This window comes from Scomber japonicus, chromosome 1 (assembly GCF_027409825.1).
Source record: "Scomber japonicus isolate fScoJap1 chromosome 1, fScoJap1.pri, whole genome shotgun sequence".
NCBI lineage: Eukaryota > Metazoa > Chordata > Actinopteri > Scombriformes > Scombridae > Scomber > Scomber japonicus.
Window position 1 is genome coordinate 36,431,530 of NC_070578.1, and position 17,985 is coordinate 36,449,514.

At 41.0% G+C, this 17,985-nt stretch overlaps 1 protein-coding gene across 1 annotated transcript in view; it reads right to left on the bottom strand.

The window, feature by feature from the left end:
* The window catches only part of ppip5k1a (diphosphoinositol pentakisphosphate kinase 1a), a 36,971-nt gene extending 20,560 nt beyond the window's left edge, over window positions 1–16,411 (bottom strand). Inside the window, 4 exon segments of the mRNA XM_053324551.1 lie at window positions 1,856–1,946; window positions 3,794–3,989; window positions 7,025–7,550; window positions 16,329–16,411. Of these exon segments, the coding sequence (XP_053180526.1) occupies window positions 1,856–1,946; window positions 3,794–3,989; window positions 7,025–7,168 (431 nt within the window). The 5' untranslated portion in view covers window positions 7,169–7,550; window positions 16,329–16,411.
* Between the last annotated feature and the right edge of the window lie 1,574 nt (window positions 16,412–17,985).

A 17,985-nucleotide genomic window follows, 5' to 3' on the forward strand; every position in this document is an offset into this window, starting at 1 on the left:
CAAGAACAACAACAAATGATTAATAAAAAATAAAAAAAACTACAACTTTGCATTCATACTTTTAACCAATACTGAAAATATATAATTAAAAGATAAAGATACTCAAAATGACATCTATCGTCCTTCCTAATCTCTGCAAATATTGTTCAGTTTAATCTTCCTGTCGTCCTCCCGGGTCAAATTGACCCCACCTATTTTAACTGTTCCTTCTTTCCTCCCTTCCTTCCTTCCATCTGTCCTCCCTCCTTCCTTCCTTCCTTTCCTTCCTCTTTTCCTTTCTCCCTGCCTCCTTTCCTTCCGTCTTTCCCTCCCTCCTTCCTTCTTTCCCTCCCTCCCTCCTTCCTTCCTTCTTCCCCCCTTCCTTCCTCTTTTCCTTTCTCCCTCCCTTCCTTCCGTCTTTCCCTCCCTCCTTCCTTCCTTCTTTCCCCTCCTTCCTTCCTTCCTCCCTTCCTTCTTTCCCTCCTTCCTTCCTCTTTTCCTTTCTCCCTCCTTCTTTTTCCTTTCTCCCTCCCTTTTCCTTCCTCCCTCTTTTCCTTTCTCACTCCCTCCCTCCTTCTTCTTTCCTTCCTTCTCCCTTCTTTCCCCTACTTCCTTCCTTCCTCTTTTCCTTTCTCCCTCCCTCCTTCTTTCCTCCCTCCTTTTCTTCCTTCCTGCCTCCTTTCCTTCCTTCCTTCCTTCCTCCCTCCCTCCCTCCCTCCCTCCCTCCTTTCCTTCCTTCCTCCCTCCTTCCTCCATCCTTCCTCCCTCCCTCCTTTCCTTCCTTCTTCCTTCCTCCCTCTTTTCCTTCCTGCCTCCTTTCCTTCCTTGACTCGAGGACAACAGGAGGGTTAATAAGTTTATCCTCTGTTTCCTTCGGTACAAATGATACTACAACTTTACATTAATACTTTAAACCAATACTGAAAATACATAATTAAAAAGATAAAAATACTGAAAATGACATCTATCGTCCTTCCTAATTTAAAAATCCAGAATCTAGTTCATCTGCTGTTTCCTGCTTCACTGTAAAGTCCATCTTCAGTGTGTTTGTGCACTGAAAGGCTTCAAGTTTCCAACCTCACACTAGTGTGAAGTTTCTCGGAGGTGGTTGTGATGCGCTTGTCGGTGCACGTGTTAAGAGCTGCAATCTGAGCTGAGCGCAGGGTGCAGGGTGCTGGGTGCTGGATGCTGGGTGCTGGGTGCTGGAGGAGTGTGAGACAGACGGAGCTTCTAGTGTCAAACTCTGCTAGAATACACTATGCACAAGGGAGGATTCAAACATCTAAATCAGGGGTGTCAAACATGCGGCCCGTGGGCCAGACCCGGCCTGCCGAGGGGTCCAATTCGGCCCACTTTCCTTCCTGTCTTTTTTTCCTTCCTTCCTTCCTTCCATTTGTCCTGCCTCCCTTCCTTCCACCTTTCCTTCCTGTATTCTTTTCCTTCCTTCCACCTTTCCTTCCTTCATTCCTTCCTCCCTATCAACTTTCCTTCCTGTCTTATTTCCTTCCTTCCTTGCTCCCTTTCTTCCATCTGTCCTTCCTCCCTTCCTTCCATCTTTCCTTCCTGTATTCTTTTCCTTCCACCTTTCCTTCCTTCATTCCTTCCTCCCTGTCCCTTTTTCCCCCCAACCTTTCCATTTTTTTTCCTTTCTTCCCTCCTCACTTTTATTCTTTCCTTTCTTCTCCTTCTCTGTCCTCCCTTCCTCCCTTCCTTCCTTCCTTCTAATGATCCGACCCACATGAGATCAAATTGGGCTGTTTGTGGCCCTTGAATGAATATGAGTTTGACACCTCTGCTATAAATGATCTCACACACACACACACAGACACACACACACACACACAGACACACACACAGACACACACACACACATTACCTGTCCTGTATGTAGTACTGCATGTCCAGGTCATTGATGTGCAGAGGGTTTCTCAGCTTGGCGTAGCTCACTGCCTTATCCAGCGGGAATCCTGGTTTTACATGCAGAGGATTTAACAGATGATTAAGCTCATAGATCAGTGGTACATGAGATTTTAAAAATATATATATACTTTAAAAATAGCATCAATTCAAAAATCCTTTAAAATGACACGTTTATTTTTCCACACTTCAATTTAAAAACATATCTTTATTATAATCCTAAAAGAGGTTGAAGGAAGGAAGGAAGGAAAGAAGGAAGGAAGGAAGGGGGAGGATAGAAGGAAGGGAGGAAAGAGAGAGGAAGGGAGGAAGAAGAAAGGAAAGGAGGGAAGGAGGGAGGGAGGGAGGAAGGAAGGAAGGAAGGAAAGAAGGACAGAGGAAGGAAGGGAGGAGGGAGGAAGGAAGGAAAGGAGGGAGGGAGAAAGGAAGGAAAGAAAGAGGGAGGAAGGAAGAAGGAAGGAGGGAGGAAGGAAGGAAAGAAGGACAGAGGAAAGGAAGGAGGGAAGGACAGAGGAAAGGAGGAAGGAAGAAAGGAAAAGAGGAAGGAAGCTGTGGTTAATGTCTAGTTTACTTGATCAGAACTATGTAAAGATCATGGTTTGGGTTAAAATGATCACTAGAGACTGGAGTTTTAAAATCCCTTTAAAAGATACACAACCTTTGTTGTCATGGCAACAGTGAACACCACGACTAACTGACATGAGCAAGATTAAGTCCATTAGAGTTTCTAAATGTCGGTTTGGATTAACTGCCCAGCCCTAGATGATCATTATCTTTAAGTGGACAAATCTTCACAAAGTTCATTATTTATTTTTTTCCCTTCTTTAGTTATTTTTAATACCTTTTTATTTCCAACTAATTCAAGAGAATGCAATGCTTACGTCTTTTTTTCCAACCAAATATGCTTTGTGCTGGTTAGGGAGTACTTGGCTGAGAAAAAGGTTGAGAGCCACTGACACTGATAGATAACATCCTGTTTTTAAAATAACAGGGAAGCTTATAAACTCAGTAAAGCATTCAAAAACACTGAAACCCTTGAGACGGACTCACATGATGCTGAATGACTCTCTTCAGGGTTACATTTATGACGTTTTAATATATTTTTAAAAAACACACATTCTTGTTTCTCGACCTCATCGCTATTTGTAAATTGAATTTAACGCTTTTATTTATTTATTGTGGAAACCGAACACTTTTCAAAAAGAAGTTTCCAGACTGAGCATAATGCTGACGTTGTATTATGAGACAGACGCTCTTGTTTAACCCTCCTGTTGTCCTCGAGTCAAGGAAGGAAGGGAGGAAGAAGGAAGGAAAGGAGAAAGGATGGAAGGAAGGAAGGAAGGAAGGAAGGAAGGAGAAAGGAAAGGAGGGAGGGAGGAAGGAGGGAAGGAAAGGAGGGAGGGTGGGAGGGAGGGAATGAAGGAAGGAAGGAAGGAGAAAGGAAAGAAGGGAGGAAGAAAGAAGGAAGGAAAGGAGGGAGAGAGAGAGGAAGGCGGGAAGGAGGGAGGGAAGGAAAGGAGGAAGGAAGGAAGGAAGGAGAAAGGAAAGGAGGGAGGAAGGAAGAAGGATGGAAAGGAGGGAGAGAGGAAGGCGGGAAGGAGGGAGAGAGGAAGGCAGGAAGGAGGGAGGGAAGGAATGGAGACAGGAAGGAGGGAGGAAAGAAGGAAGGAAGGAAGGAAGGAAGGAAGGAAGGAGGGAGAAAGTAAGTGAGAATGAAAATGAGTTTGACTCCCCTGCTTTAGGGTGAATAGCGAGGTGCCGGTGATCACTGTGTGTGTGTGTGTGTGTGTGTGTGTGTGTGTGTGTGTGTGTGTGTGTGTGTGTGTGTGTGTGTGTGACTGTTGTATGAATGTGTATCTTTGTCTGGTTGTCTCAAAGCGGCGGCGGCGTCTCGTACCCTTGGAGTGGAAGGAGATGAGGCAGTCGCACAGAGGCCATTTGTCCACGGGCTCGTTGAGGATGACGTCCTCGGGGAAGATGACCACGGTGATGTACTCGAACCTGCACAGCCTTTCCAGGATCTGGGTCATCGGCTTGGACTTGGACTTCTTCATCATGCAGCAGATCCCCACCAGGATCTGTTGCTCCGCGGGCTGGAAGAGGAAGAGGAAGAGGAAGAGGAAGGAGGAAGAAGAGGAGGGGGGGGCGGGTGCATTTTAATAACATGTTGGAAAGGCAGAGGAAATACAATAGCAGCTTTGTCTCTGAAATCTCCCAAAAAAACTTGATAGCAAAGCTTAAAGCAGATATAAAAGCAACTGGAGAAGATGGCTGCTGAAGTAGAAAAGATAAAAGAACTCCACTATGGCTGTCAAGGGGTGCACAGTGTTAATTTAGGGCGCTTTCACACCTGTTCAAGGTGACTGGAGGGAGGAATTGGGGGAGAAAAGAGGCGCTAAATATGACCCAAAGACATGGTCGTGTTTTTTTTTTTTGCCTTTAAAGTCCGTGTAAAGTAAGAATAAATATGTGTTCTGAGTTTGACATACCACAGAAAAGTGTGTTGTTAACCACCCTGCCAAATTTGAATGATTCAAAAAAATAAAAATCGCCAAATATATGAAATTAGGCTTCAAAGTTGTGTAAAACTCATCTTTCTCTGCTCCCAAACGCTGTGGGCGTGGCTGTCGAGTCCGCTGAAGCCCCGCCCCCTACCAAGTGTCACCTGTCAATCAAAGTCACCACCTCTACCAGAAACATGGACGCTAACGTCTGAGAGCTTTCTGCTGCTAACTCAGCTGCTAGCTCGGCAGCTAACTCAGCGGCTAACTAAGCTGCTAGCTCGGTGGCTAACTCGGCTGCTAGCTCAGCGGCTAACTCGGCTGCTAGCTCAGTGGCTAACTCAGCTAACTGGCTAACTGTAGACTGTAGTAATAGTGCGTGCTGAATTCACTTTACACGGTCTTTAACTGATAGTAGCTGTCAAAGAGGCCAACAGGAAACAACCGGGGGGAGAGAGAGGGAGAAAAAGGGGAACAACATGCAACAACAAAAAGGTCCCTTGTGTCTTGTTGCAGGAACCTCTTGGCTACCACGACCTTCCTAAATTCCACTTACATTTTAATAAAGATCTGCCAAAATACACTGTTGGGAGTACGACAGCAACACGAGCAAAAAAACACACACACAGCTGGATCGACTGGATTCACAAATAATCCCCACACACACTCACTCAGGTGGAGACTGCATATCTGTTACCATGGTTACAATATATATATAAAAGTTGCTTATGAGACGGCTTATTTCAACAGTAATAATGAGCAAATTAAAAAAAAAAAAAAAAAGGTGCAGTGTGTAGAATTTAGTGGCAGAAATGTAAGTAAGTATATTTTAATTATATTAGAAGATAAGACTCATTGTGCTTTCATTATGTTACAATGAGCTCTTTATATCTACACATAGGAAGTGGGTCATCATCCATCACCATGGCTGCCATATTTCTGCAGTAACACACAACAGACGACTGAAACACGGTCTCGGGGACAGGACTTACTATTGAGGCCTCTATAGGTTTTCCTACACACTTGGGAGGTGAGTAGTAGTGTGTGTGTGTTTGTTTGGTTATAATCCGCAACCTCAACGCTACTAAAACCCTACACACTGCACCTTTAAAATATGCAAATCTATTATATTATGATAGAGTCCTGTGGTTTGTCCGTTTTGCTTTCAAACTACAAATATGCTGCATCAGAGTAGGCTTGGTTCGATTGAGCGATATTACCAAAATCTCACATCTCGATAAAGGTAATATAATGTCCCGATAACGATAAATATAATCAAGATAAAGAAGATCTTAATACGAAGAATAAACATTAGTCTTCTTGGCTTTTTAGTCCAGAGGTTTGTGATGCTCCAACAGTAACGTAACGAGTGTCGTCAGCTCGAGTAAAGACTCTCACACTGAGCTGAACTTAAACAAATACACCTAAATTTGGCAAATAACAAATATAAAGCCACTACTACTGCATTTTGCTGTCATTTATGGTCGCCATCTCTCCATTTCTCTCCTCTTCTGTCTCTCTCAGTACTCTGTGTGAGCGGCACAGCAGAGGAGAGACAGACAGCAGTGGAGCGCCGATGACTAAGCATGGGCCGGTATGAGAGTCTGGCGGTATGATAACCATAAGAAAAAATATCACGGTTTCACGGTATGGCGGTATTACAATTACAGCTCTAAAATGTTCCTAAAAAGGAAGAAAAATAAAGACAGACATGTTCATTTAACCTGAATCTGTAATGAGAGTGTGAGGGGTTGTGATACTCTACGCTGCAGCTGCACCACCTGAGGGATTTCTGACCAGCACTTCCTGTCTTTGACCAGACATAAAAGTGAGGGTCACTTCCTTTTCCTAAACAGAGATTAAGCTCGTACTCCTGTTGTCCTCAAGTCAAGGAGGGAAGGAAGGAAAGAAGGAAGGAAGGGAGGGAGGGAAGGGAAGGAGGGAGGGAGGAAGAAAAGAAGGAAGGAAGGGAGGGAGGGAAGGGAAGGAGGGAAGAAAAGAAGGAAGGACAGAAGGGAGGGAGGGAGGGAGGAAGAAAAGGAAGGGAGGAAGGACGGAAGAAAAGAAGGAAGGATGGGAGGGAGGAAGAAGGAAGGAAAGGAAAGAAGGAAGGAAAGGAAGGACTAGCACTTTCTGTCTCTGACCAGACTAAAAACAGCTCATACCTTTAGGAAAGGTTTGACAGAAAATTTGGCGGTTTCGGTTATCGTGACTTTTTCAAATCGCGGTATACCATGAACACGGTTAGCTTTCACCCCCTTGAGTTATAAAGCCTGCAGATGATGAACATATATAAAGCCAACAACTAATCTACAAGCCATAAAAGCATCAAGTTATATCACATTGATGATTTTTAGATGAGCAGCAGTGAATTCATGGGACGCTCAAGCCTGTTTTTGACTGTTATTTTTCAAAGTGAGGGACATACTTGCTAACGTCAGCTTGCAAGTCGATAAAACAACCTTCTACAACACTTAAATCAGATGTGAAAGCACCCTGAAAGCCATCTACTGACTCCACTGTGATTTTCAGATATAAATCAGGCAGCACAGGAAGCTAAAGAAAGGCAGAGATAATAATAGTAGAAGAAGAAGAGGACATAATGTGGTTTGACAGAAGTCTCCCACCGAGTCTGTGTCTTCGTCGTCCTCATACAGCTCCATGTCTGTCCTCATGCTATCCTCCAGGACCTCGCTCTCATCGTCCTCGCAGCCCACGAAGAATCTGGGAGCGCCACGCCGGCTCTCGCCCGGGCTGTTGGGCTCTGACATCACAGTCCCCCGCGGCAGTCCTCAGCGTCCCGCCGCGCCATCGTACACCAACACACCGCCGGACGGAGCGGGCCGCCGATGGAAGGGCACGAGGCCTGGGGAGAGGGACACGTCCACTCTGCCTGGGGGCTCGACAGCAGAGCCGATGGATGAAGAAGGAGCGAGGGGAGAGGAAGAGGAGGAGAATGGACGAGTGGAGAGGAAACGTAAAAAAGGTGAGAGACGTCAGTGTCGCTCAGTCGTCTATAACAAGTTTCTCATCCTTCATTCAGTTAACTCCCGTCTCTGATTACTGGCTTTGGTTTCTTTAGTATCTTGGAGGCTGCAGCTCCGATTATCTGGTGACCGTCCTCTCCTCCATTTGTGTATAAGACCGACAGTCCTGCAAGAGAAAGAGAGAAAACATTACATTATTATTTTTGTAATTGCTTCAAAATGTGGTGAGTATAAATAAAATAAATACATTTAATTTGTATTAAGGCTGCTCAATTAATCAAATTTTGATCGTGATTACAATTTAGGGGCCAAACGATCTAAAAAAATAATAAAATCGAGGGGAAACGATTTTTAATAATAATGAGATAGTGCTCAATAAGAAAGGTTTTATTTTGAAAAGCTTAGACAGGAAGCTGCTGCAGCTCCGTTAGTTTGACAGAAGCTGAAACACACAGCGAAATGTTTTAAAAGCAGTCTGTGGGGCCTCAGAGTTGGGCGATGTGGACAAAATCAAATATCACAATATGTTTGGACCAAATACTTCGATATCGCAAAAACAATATTGTAGACATGACTGTCGGTGCTTTCACAAAATATTTACACAATGAGATTTGTGTTAAATAATCATCAGTAATGTGGATAAAATGACAAAGTGGGTAAAAGGCAAATAATAAAAACAGCTACAACAATCCGGTCAGCTTAGAAAATGACATCATTTTACTGTAACGTTTGTGATTGCTTCATATGCAAAACCTGTTGAGTATAGGAGTTGAGTGATGTGGACAAAAATCATATGACCAAATACCTCGATATCGATATCCTAACAGTATTGTAGGGGTGACTATCGGCGCTTTCACAAAATATTTACACAATGAGATTTGTGTTAAATAATCATCAGTAATGTGGATAAAATGACAAAGTGGGTAAAAGGCAAATAATAAAAACAGCTACAACAATCTAGTAAATTCAGAAAACTGAAAAAAAAGGAACCAGGAAAAGACGACACTCCTGCCTTATCACAATATTACAATATCCTAAAATCCTAAATCTAAGACGATACTAGGGATGGGTCACGATTTTCGAATATTCGTTACATTATAAAAAATCGAATAGTTAATGCGACTTATGCATAAATAAATATATGAACTATCGCCTTTTTATCTCCTCCTTTTTTGGCATGCAGTTCGGCTCCTAGCCGCACAAGGGCAGTATAAGATTAGCTATAGCGGTGAGGATGGGCTAACGTCATAGGGCTAACGTTAGCTAAATGCTCTTCTACAAACAGAAATACATGCAGAGACTAGTACAGCCGTCAAAAATCTTTTCCTTCCTTCTTCCTTCCTTCCTTCCTTTCCACCTTCCTCCCTTCCTTCCTTCCTTCCTCACTCCCTCACTCCCTCCCTCCTTTCCTTCCTTCCTTCCCTACCTTCCTTCCTCCCTTCCTTCCTTCCTTCTTCCTTCCCTCCCTCCTTACTCCTTTCCTTCTTCCCTCTCTCCCTCCCTCCTTTCCTTCCTTCTTCCTTTCTTCCTGCCTTCCTTCCTTCCTACCTCCCTCCCTACTCCTTTCCTTCCTTCCTCCCTCCCTCCTTTCCTTCCTCCTTCCTTTCCTCCTTCTTCCTTTCCTTCCTTCTTCCTTCCTTCTTCCCTCCCTCCTTTTCTTTAAGTAAAAATGCAAAAAAATAAAATAAGCTGCTTCTCAAATGTGAGGCTTTATATCTAAATTGAGTAGAAAACATACAACAATGGTTAGTTTCCTCCCTAAATGTAATAAAATCCTTTGATCCTCGTTAACCAGCAGCACAGTAGACGTCCGTTATGCTGAGCTGTGAAGGTCTAATGTCCTGCAGCAATAATTACCTCCGGCTCCGACTCTACAGTTACACATTTAACCATGACGCTGCAGTCTGGTGCAGCACAACACAGCAAATCTCTGATCTGCAAATCCATCACAGCTCCACGAGACGCCACGTTGTCATGGCGACCGGACGGACAGCAGGACGACGTCACACCACTGCAGAGAAACCACAACTGCTGACCGGCTGTAAACACACACCCAGCTAAACTGCTCCACCATCAGCTGCTGTTACCATGGCGATTGAGCCTCACTACACACACAGTTTTTGGGGTTTTTAATTTTGCTGTTTTTTAAAATCCAGGATTGCTGAAATCTAATTAAATGTGTTTTAAGACCTTGAGAGAAAATATTTAAAACCCTCGAACCACTGCAAAATGAAATGTGGAGGTTTTTGTATCTCTGTATAACAATATATGTAAAAAATCACATAAAGTAGTCAATTTAATGGAAAACGCATTTATATATTACGTGTTTTAAAAAAAGCTCTTTGATTTAAATTTTAAAATACTACTGAATTGTAACTTTGGCAAAACTCTGACTTCTCTTTAGCATCTAACTTGTAGCTTCTACTAACTTGAGCTTGGATTAAATCATTTATTCTTGCAGCTTTTCTACATGTTTCAAATGTTATCGGACCACATTGATCATAATCTGATGGTGAAATGCATCATTTCACTTAAATTTAGTAGCGATGGAGTAGGCTACTGCATCCTAAACCATTCATTTAAAAAATAATGATATTATATTATGCTTTTATTTTGAAGGATTCGCTTCTTAACTGCAGTTTTTACCATTTTCCACCAGACTGAGACTTTTATTTTGGAGTTTCCTCTGTGGAGCAAACACATGCTATGATCCTGGCTTTCATTAAGGGGCTATGTATACTATGTAAATGAAATTATGAAATAGAAATTATATTTTAAATGAAAGTGAAATGTCCCTCCTCATTTAAAAAAGGGTTAATAGTCTGAGACTGGATGAATATTTGGCAGTTGGTTCAATAAAGTGGAAAATTCATATTTGTGTGTCCTGGTAAAACCTGTTAATGTAATAATATCCCTATATTATAATATTGTATATCCTAATATTGTAATAGTTAACCTTATTTTTGCAGAACCTAATAATGTAATAATTCCAATATTGTAATAACATTATTACATTTGAGTTTTGAAGGTTTTTTTATTACATTATTGGGAAATTATTACATTATCTGGTTCTACTGGCCTCTTTTTTTAATTTTTTAAATCTGACACTGCATAAAAAACAATAATGCATCAAAATCAATGTTGTTACTAATCACTGACATACTGCAGACTTTAAAGGAAAGCATTTAGTAAACAGCATACAGAATATAATTGATCCTTTATCCTTATTAAGAACAACAGCGGCATATAAAAGGTTTAAAATTCAAATAAATGAACGAATATTTGGTCATTTTCTCAATATGAAACATTTTTATGGCGGTTTTGTTTATTTTACGCAGATATTTTTATCCTTCCACAAAAAGCTGCACTGATGTTATTACTAAATTTAATCCACATGGAGGGTCAAGAGTGGAAAATACTGTATCAACAAGCAGGCGGAGAAGGGAGTCCACATGAGACAATAAACAACACATAACTATCCAAAAGCCTCGGGGATCCAAAACTGAGGGAACACAAACATAAAAAAACTTCTCTCCACTGAATTCACTCGTTTATGTAACTGTCCTGTGACCCAAAAAAATAAAAAGCTTATTAAGGAGGGAGGGAGGGAGGGAGGGAGGGAGGAAGGAAAGGAGGAAGGAAAGGAGGGAGGAAGGAAGGGAGGAAGAAAAGGAGGAAGAAGGAAGGAACGGAGTAAGGAAAGGAAGGAGGGAGGAAAAAAGGAAAGGAGGGAGGAAGGACAGACAGAAGGGAGGAAGGAAGGAAGGAAGGAAGGGAGGGATGGAAAAAAGGGAAGGCAAGAAGAGAGGAAGAAGGAAGGAAGGGAGGGAGAAAGGAAAAGAGGAAGGAAGGGGGGAAAGGAGGGAAGGAGGGAAGGGAGGAAAGGAGGAAGAAGGAAGGAAAGGAAAGGAGGGAGGGAGGGAGGGAGGGAGGGAGGGAGGGAGGGAAGGAAGGAAGGAAGGGAGGGAGGGAGGAACGGAAGGAAGGAGCGAGAAAGGGAGAAAGGAAAAGAGGAAGGAAGGGGGAGGAAAGAAAGAGAGAAGGAGGGAGGAAGGACAGATGGAAGAAAGGAAAGGAGGAAAAGAGGAAGAAGGAAGGAAAGGAGGGAGGAAGGAAGGAAGGAAGGAAGGAAGGGGGGAGGAAAGAAAGAGAGAAGGAGGGAGGACACACACACACAGGCAGGTTAAAAGTAAATGTTTTACTCCTGTCTGCTACACAAGTGGAGAAGAAACATCATCTCACTGTTACTCCCATTTGAACACTCGGTTAATTTAAAATAAACTGTTTCCGTGCTCGTGTGGATTAGTGTTTCAGAGCCGGAGAGTAATAGTTAATCTTTCCTGTTACACCTGCTAACTGAGGACACGCTGCTAAAAGAATACAAAATAAAAAATCAAGGACGCTGAGGTCACTGCTTCTTCTTCTTCTTCTTCTTCTTTACGTTTTATGAGACTTTTAACAGCTTTAAGACACCCAGGGTAAAGTTTATATTCTACAGTTATAACGCCATAAATGATCACTGCAGGATAATAAAAAACTAACTCTGTATCGTCATAGAAAAACAGCCTCAGTTTAACCTTCATAAAAATAGTTAGAAGTTTAATAAAGCTACAAACTTGGGACTATAACAACAATATAGTGGGTTTTAAAAATAAGCCTAAAAAGGTCAAAGCTCCAGTAACACTTGTTTCAGCTTGCAGCCTCATGAAACACATTATTAACAGCATTTAAATAGTTAAATAGCAGAAAAAAAACCCCAAAAAGTTGAAAAATCCCATAAAAATAACAAATTATGTGCATCAGCTAATAAGGCCTTCATCAGAGTCATCATGAAACACATTACTAACAGCATTTAAATAGTTCAAAAGGAGGAAAAACTCAAATAAAGTTGACAAATCCCATAAAAATAACCAATTTAAATAGTTAAATAAGAGGAAAAAGTAAAAAAAAGTTAAAAAAAATATGCACAAAAAATAACTAATAATGTGCTTCAGCCAATAGGTTTTCTACCAGGACGGGTTGGGTAAGTGGTCATGTGACTTTTGGTCCACAAACCTCAATAGTGCAGTTTAAAAAGTGTGTTTTTAGAGGCTGATAAAGTTCAAATGAAAAGTAGGTAGCAAAAATTTCAGGTGCATGCTGGGAAAAATAAAAACACGGATTCTACTTATATGGGCATGAGGCGGAGCCATGGGCGGAGAGGGGAGGTTGCTATGGTTGCGAGGGCTGGATCTCGAGGACGTTGGGCAATCAACCTGTCAATCAGGACGTAGCCACGCCCTAATGCATACCCTGCTTTATCGTCAAATATAAAATCAGGGAGGCCAAAATGTCCCAAATGAACATCATACTGCATTGAAGAAGGCTTTAAACTAGCGATTGAGGCCATAAACACATTTTGAAAACGTTTACTGAGGTTAGAAATCAAGTGAGAAGTTGGTGAATTCTCCATTGACTTGTATAGAGACGGTCGCCCCCTGGTGGCCTTTTGATAGAATGCAGTTCTAAGTTACTTCCTGGTTGGCCTCATTTCAGAGGACCAGAACTCCCTGCCTGGTACGAACCAAATCAACTCAAACTTTGCCCTAATCCTCATGTTCCAGTCTTTCCCGTCTCACAAACCTCCAGCTCACCTTGAATCATGTGACTCAGGAGGCCTCCGAGCTCGGGCAGGCTGAGCCACCTCCTGCAGAGCACTCTGCCAGGACGATCTGCTCCAACCTTTAATCTACTGAAGCAACGCAGAGCACCCAAACCTGTTTCAATAAACCTCCTCCATCCCTGCCTCGCTTACTTTTAAGAGTTTACTGAGGAGAGAAAGCTTTTAACCTTCCTGTCGTCCTCCAGGGTCAAATTGACCCCGTCTGTTTTGACTGTTCCTTCCTTCCTTCTGTCCTTCCTTCCTTCCTCCTGTCCTTCCTTCCTCCCTCCCTCCTTCTTTCCTTCCCTCCTTCCGTCTGTCTTCACTCTCTCTCTTTCCTCCAACCCCCTTTCTTCCTTCCTTCTGTTCTTCCTTCTCTCCTTGCCTCCTTCCTTGCCTTCTCTTTCTTTCCTTCCTTCCTCCCTTCCTTCTTTCCTTCCTTTCCTTTCCTCCCTTCCTCCTTCCTTCCTCCCTTCCTTGACTCGAGGACAACAGGAGGGTTAAATATCTTTTAACCCAACAGTACGGCTCTAAAAAGGTTTATAGATTGAATTGAGAGAGTGTGAGAGTGTGTGTGTGTGTGTGTGTGAGAGTGTGTGTGTGTGTGTGTGTGTGTGAGTGAAGGGGGGGGGGGGGGGGGGGGGGTGTTTAATTTATTGCCAGATCTGGATCTCTAAAAAGCCACGTGCCTGTGATATGTGGATATGTGCACAGCCTCCTTTCTTCTCTCTAGAGTCCGATACCGATCATTTCTAGCCTAAAGGTCTTCACATTTGACTATTTTTAGACCTAGAGGAATAAAAAAAAACTCTGCTCCTTTCAGTGTGCAAAATTATGTTAGAAAAACACTTTAAAAGCTAATAAATCATATAAATCTTCCAAACTGTGTTTTATAAACAGCAGAAAAGCGGTGGAGAAATGCTGAATACTTTATTTAATCTACTGAGCATGCTTAAAATAAATAGATTTGGATTGCAAGTGACACTTTTTTACCATATAAATCTGTTTCAAACCCAAAAATATGCAGTTTACTGTCAAATAATGCAAAAATGAGCAGAAAATCCACACAATTCAGAAGCTTCAACTAAAGAATATCTATCTTCTTCCTTTAGAAAATACTTTATATTTAATTTTCTGACAATCTCAATCATTTAATTTATTTGTTTCAGCTCTAACTGAATTTAAATCAATGGCTAAATTGTGTTCAGGCTCCATTCATGATGTTGTGCGGGCGAGAGGAAGTGAAGGTGATTTTTTAAAGAAGGAGGCTTTGGACTAATAACCTCAGTAAATCTAAAATCCTGGCTTTAGACCTGCTACAGCACTGCAGGGTATTTCCTAGCACAGCTGCTGTTGTTGTTGTTGTTGTTGATGGAGCTGCTGCCAGGTTTAACTACATGAATTCCTAAAAGCACGAGGCAAGAATGTTAAAAGGGCAAGTTCACAATTTTAAAGTGTGTCTTAAAACCAGCAGTCAGGTGTTTGTATGAGCAGTGAAAGCTTTTCCTCTCTGTAATCATTCCTCCTGTTCATACTGACTATTAAAAGATCTCCTTCATAATGTGCTTACAATGGAAATGATGGAGGGCAAAATCCACAGTGAGTCCACACAGTCATTTAAAAGTCTCTGATCAGCTTCTATTGAGCTTCAGCAGTGTGAGTTACTATAGTTATTATAGTTACTATGGTAACAGTGTGAGTTAGTCATATCAAGTGATATCTGACACATTTACAGTCTTTTTAGCATCAGATTCCCTCTTAGTGTTTCCTGTTGAGCTGTGGTGGAAGTATAGTAACAAAAAGACTTTGCTACTAAAAACACTGTAACGCTGAAACATAGAAGATGAAGATGAAGACTCATTTGGACGCTGAAGCTTCATATTAGCTTCAGATTAAACTTTTAAATATATATTTTTTTACACAGGAGGACTGTGGATTTAGTCCTCCATCACTTCCATTGTAAGTTTATTATGAAGGGATCTTCTAATGGTCAGTATGAACAGGAGGAATCATTGACTGAGGCACTGAGCATCTCTAAGTTAAACCATCTGGGCCCCTGTTCCCTCCAAAGTTCACTCTACACAGTTCACTACAGATTCATTACACTTTGCACAGAGGCCAAAAAAACAACTAATACTCATCCACTTGAACCTCGCTCCAGGTTTTCTCTCTGTAAGTCTCTCTGTGGTTATTCTATAAAACTGAACTTGAATAAAGAAAATGCACCGTATGAGTACAAACTAATAAGTGTTAAATCTTATTTTTGATCTATTTAATTGGTTTAATAACATCTTTTTTTGCTGTTTGTGTGCATTAGTCTCCAAATTCCTTTTACTGCTTACATTTGTCCTCTTGTCAGTCAACTATAGAGCACTTTATAATGCACTAACAAGGTTTTCTCTATGTCAGTTATTTGTCATAATTTAATAAAACTCAACTTTATTTTGGAAATTGCACCACGTGAGTACAGAATAATCTTATCTTGGATCTATTTCATTAGTTTTAATTCATTTTTTGTATGCCTTAGTCTCCAAATCGCTTTTACTGCTCACATGTGTCCTCTTGTAAGTCATCTATAAAGCACTTTCAATTGCACTAACCTGTAGGAAAGGTGTTATACAGGTACGTTTTTTGAGTGTAATTGATTGATTTTAAAACAGGGACTCCTACAGAAGACTATGCAATGACTCAGCACCCAGGACTTTTGTGCAAAATCCCAAACTACTTAAAATATTATACTTTTTACTCCTTTTGGACACCTGACTGCTGTTTTAACCCTTTAACACCCTATGAACCCATCGTTTAAGCTGCACCAAAAATTAATAAGCATGCAGCTATAACCCTTCACATGATAGTTAAGTAATTTAACCCACATGGGACTAATGCACCTTTTAGTTAATAGTTAACTGCATCAAGTCCATTTTAAAAGTTGCCTGTAAAGAGATGTTAGCCACACTGAGGCGCTGATGCATTGGACATAACCTAAATAATAACACCTATAAATGCAAATGTAAGCACGTAAAACCAATGTCATTCCTCACAGCCACGCACACAGTAAGGTTGACCTCTATTAAAACGTTATTTGGCGACTAAATTAAGGTGAGCTCCTGTTAAATTTAGCAGCACATTCAGCTAATGCTACTTAGCTTAGCACCGCTCAGGCTAAGTAAACAAGTGACTCCCAAGAGCCATTTTGTCCTCGTTTTTTTAAGTTAATAAACAAAACAGCTATGTGGTTATTTAAATTAACCTCTTTTTAACCCCAGGAAATGTTAAAGTCACGCAAGATGTTGGTGTACTCACAGTGAGGCTGCAGGGTTTGTGTCGATGCCATCAGTCTGCTTCCTTTTCGCTCCTCTGACACTGAAACTAATCCTGTGTTTTTCAGTTTGACGCACGGATGATGGACGTCATAACCGACCAATAGGAGAAGGGGAATGATTCGAAGGGGGCGTGACTGGGAGAATACATGAACCAATAAGAAACGACCTCACGTCTGATTGACAGTATGGGGCGTGAAATTGACCAATAGAAGAAGGGGAATGACTCTGAAGGGGCGTGACTGGAAGAATAAATGAGCCAATAAGAAACGACTCATGTCAGTTGGCTGGGATCGGATGGTATGAATGTGGAGAAGAGCGACAGCGGCCTCTAGCGTCAGAGAGGCGCCTCTGTCTGTGTAAATATCATACATTCATTATTATAACTTTAAAAAAAAAAAAGATTTATAACGATTTGTCAAAGCCCATTTCCGCCAAAGTGATGAAAAAAAGATCCTGTAAGTCAATATCATGAGAAACTTTCTCAAAATAATGACTTATTAACTCAAAATACGGAGATACTCAAAATAATGACTTATTAACTCAAAATAATGACTTATTAACTCAAAATACGGAGATACTCAAAATAATGACTTATTAACTCAAGATAATGACTTATTAACTCAAAATAATGACTTATTAACTCAAAATAATGGCTTACTGTCTCAAAATAATGATGTATTATCTCAAATTAATCACTTAGTATCTCAAATAATGACTTAGTATCTCAATATAATGACTTTGTATCTCAAAATAATTAGATACTATCTCAAAATAATGAGACACTAATAAATCATTTTTTAGATGGTTTCTCATTATTTTGAGATACTTTCATTATTTTAATATTTTTGACTTAGTTTATCATTATTTTGTCATGTGTCAGTGTTGTGAGATAATAAGTCATTATTTTGAGTTACAAGGTCATTATGAGAAAGCTTCCCATTATAACCTTTTTCTTTATCACACTGGCAGAAATTGACTTTTATACGATTCATGTCTTTACAGCCAGAAATAATTCACATTTCATTATTTGTAGTCTTTCTATTTTAAGTTATGAGTTCCATTTATGTTACTTCATAGGTATATTTCACTGTTTTATTCATCACTTAACACACGCCCCTGTTTTTTATGCTGTTAGCCTAAACGACATGCCCAAGTTGTGGGCAGCACAGATCCCACATAGTTTGAGACTCAGAGATGTGTCTGGTATCATTGGAAAGGAAACACTCTCAGGATTCTTGTAAAAGTGTCTGTATGATTCTGTGACTTACTGACAAAGAGTGGCAGAGGTTACAATGATGGGGTTGTTTACTCACCCATAGGTTTGCCTTTACAATGACATGTGTACAGACATTCAGGGACCTCTCAGCAGGATATAGACACAATGAGGCCACAGCCACATGTCTTGGCTTCATGCAGTCCAAATTTGGAGTCAAAAGACCAAAAGATGAATTTTTCAGAATTATTTTTCAACAGGTATGTCCATGCGTTTTCCTCAGTTCCTTTTTGGAGACTCCAAATGGACACTTGGTTACCATGGTTACCAAAGCTGTATAACCGCAATCAAACACCTATAACTTCACATCCCCTTTGCCTACAATCAAAATCTTGGTCTCTAATGAAAGCTGACGCCATATTAT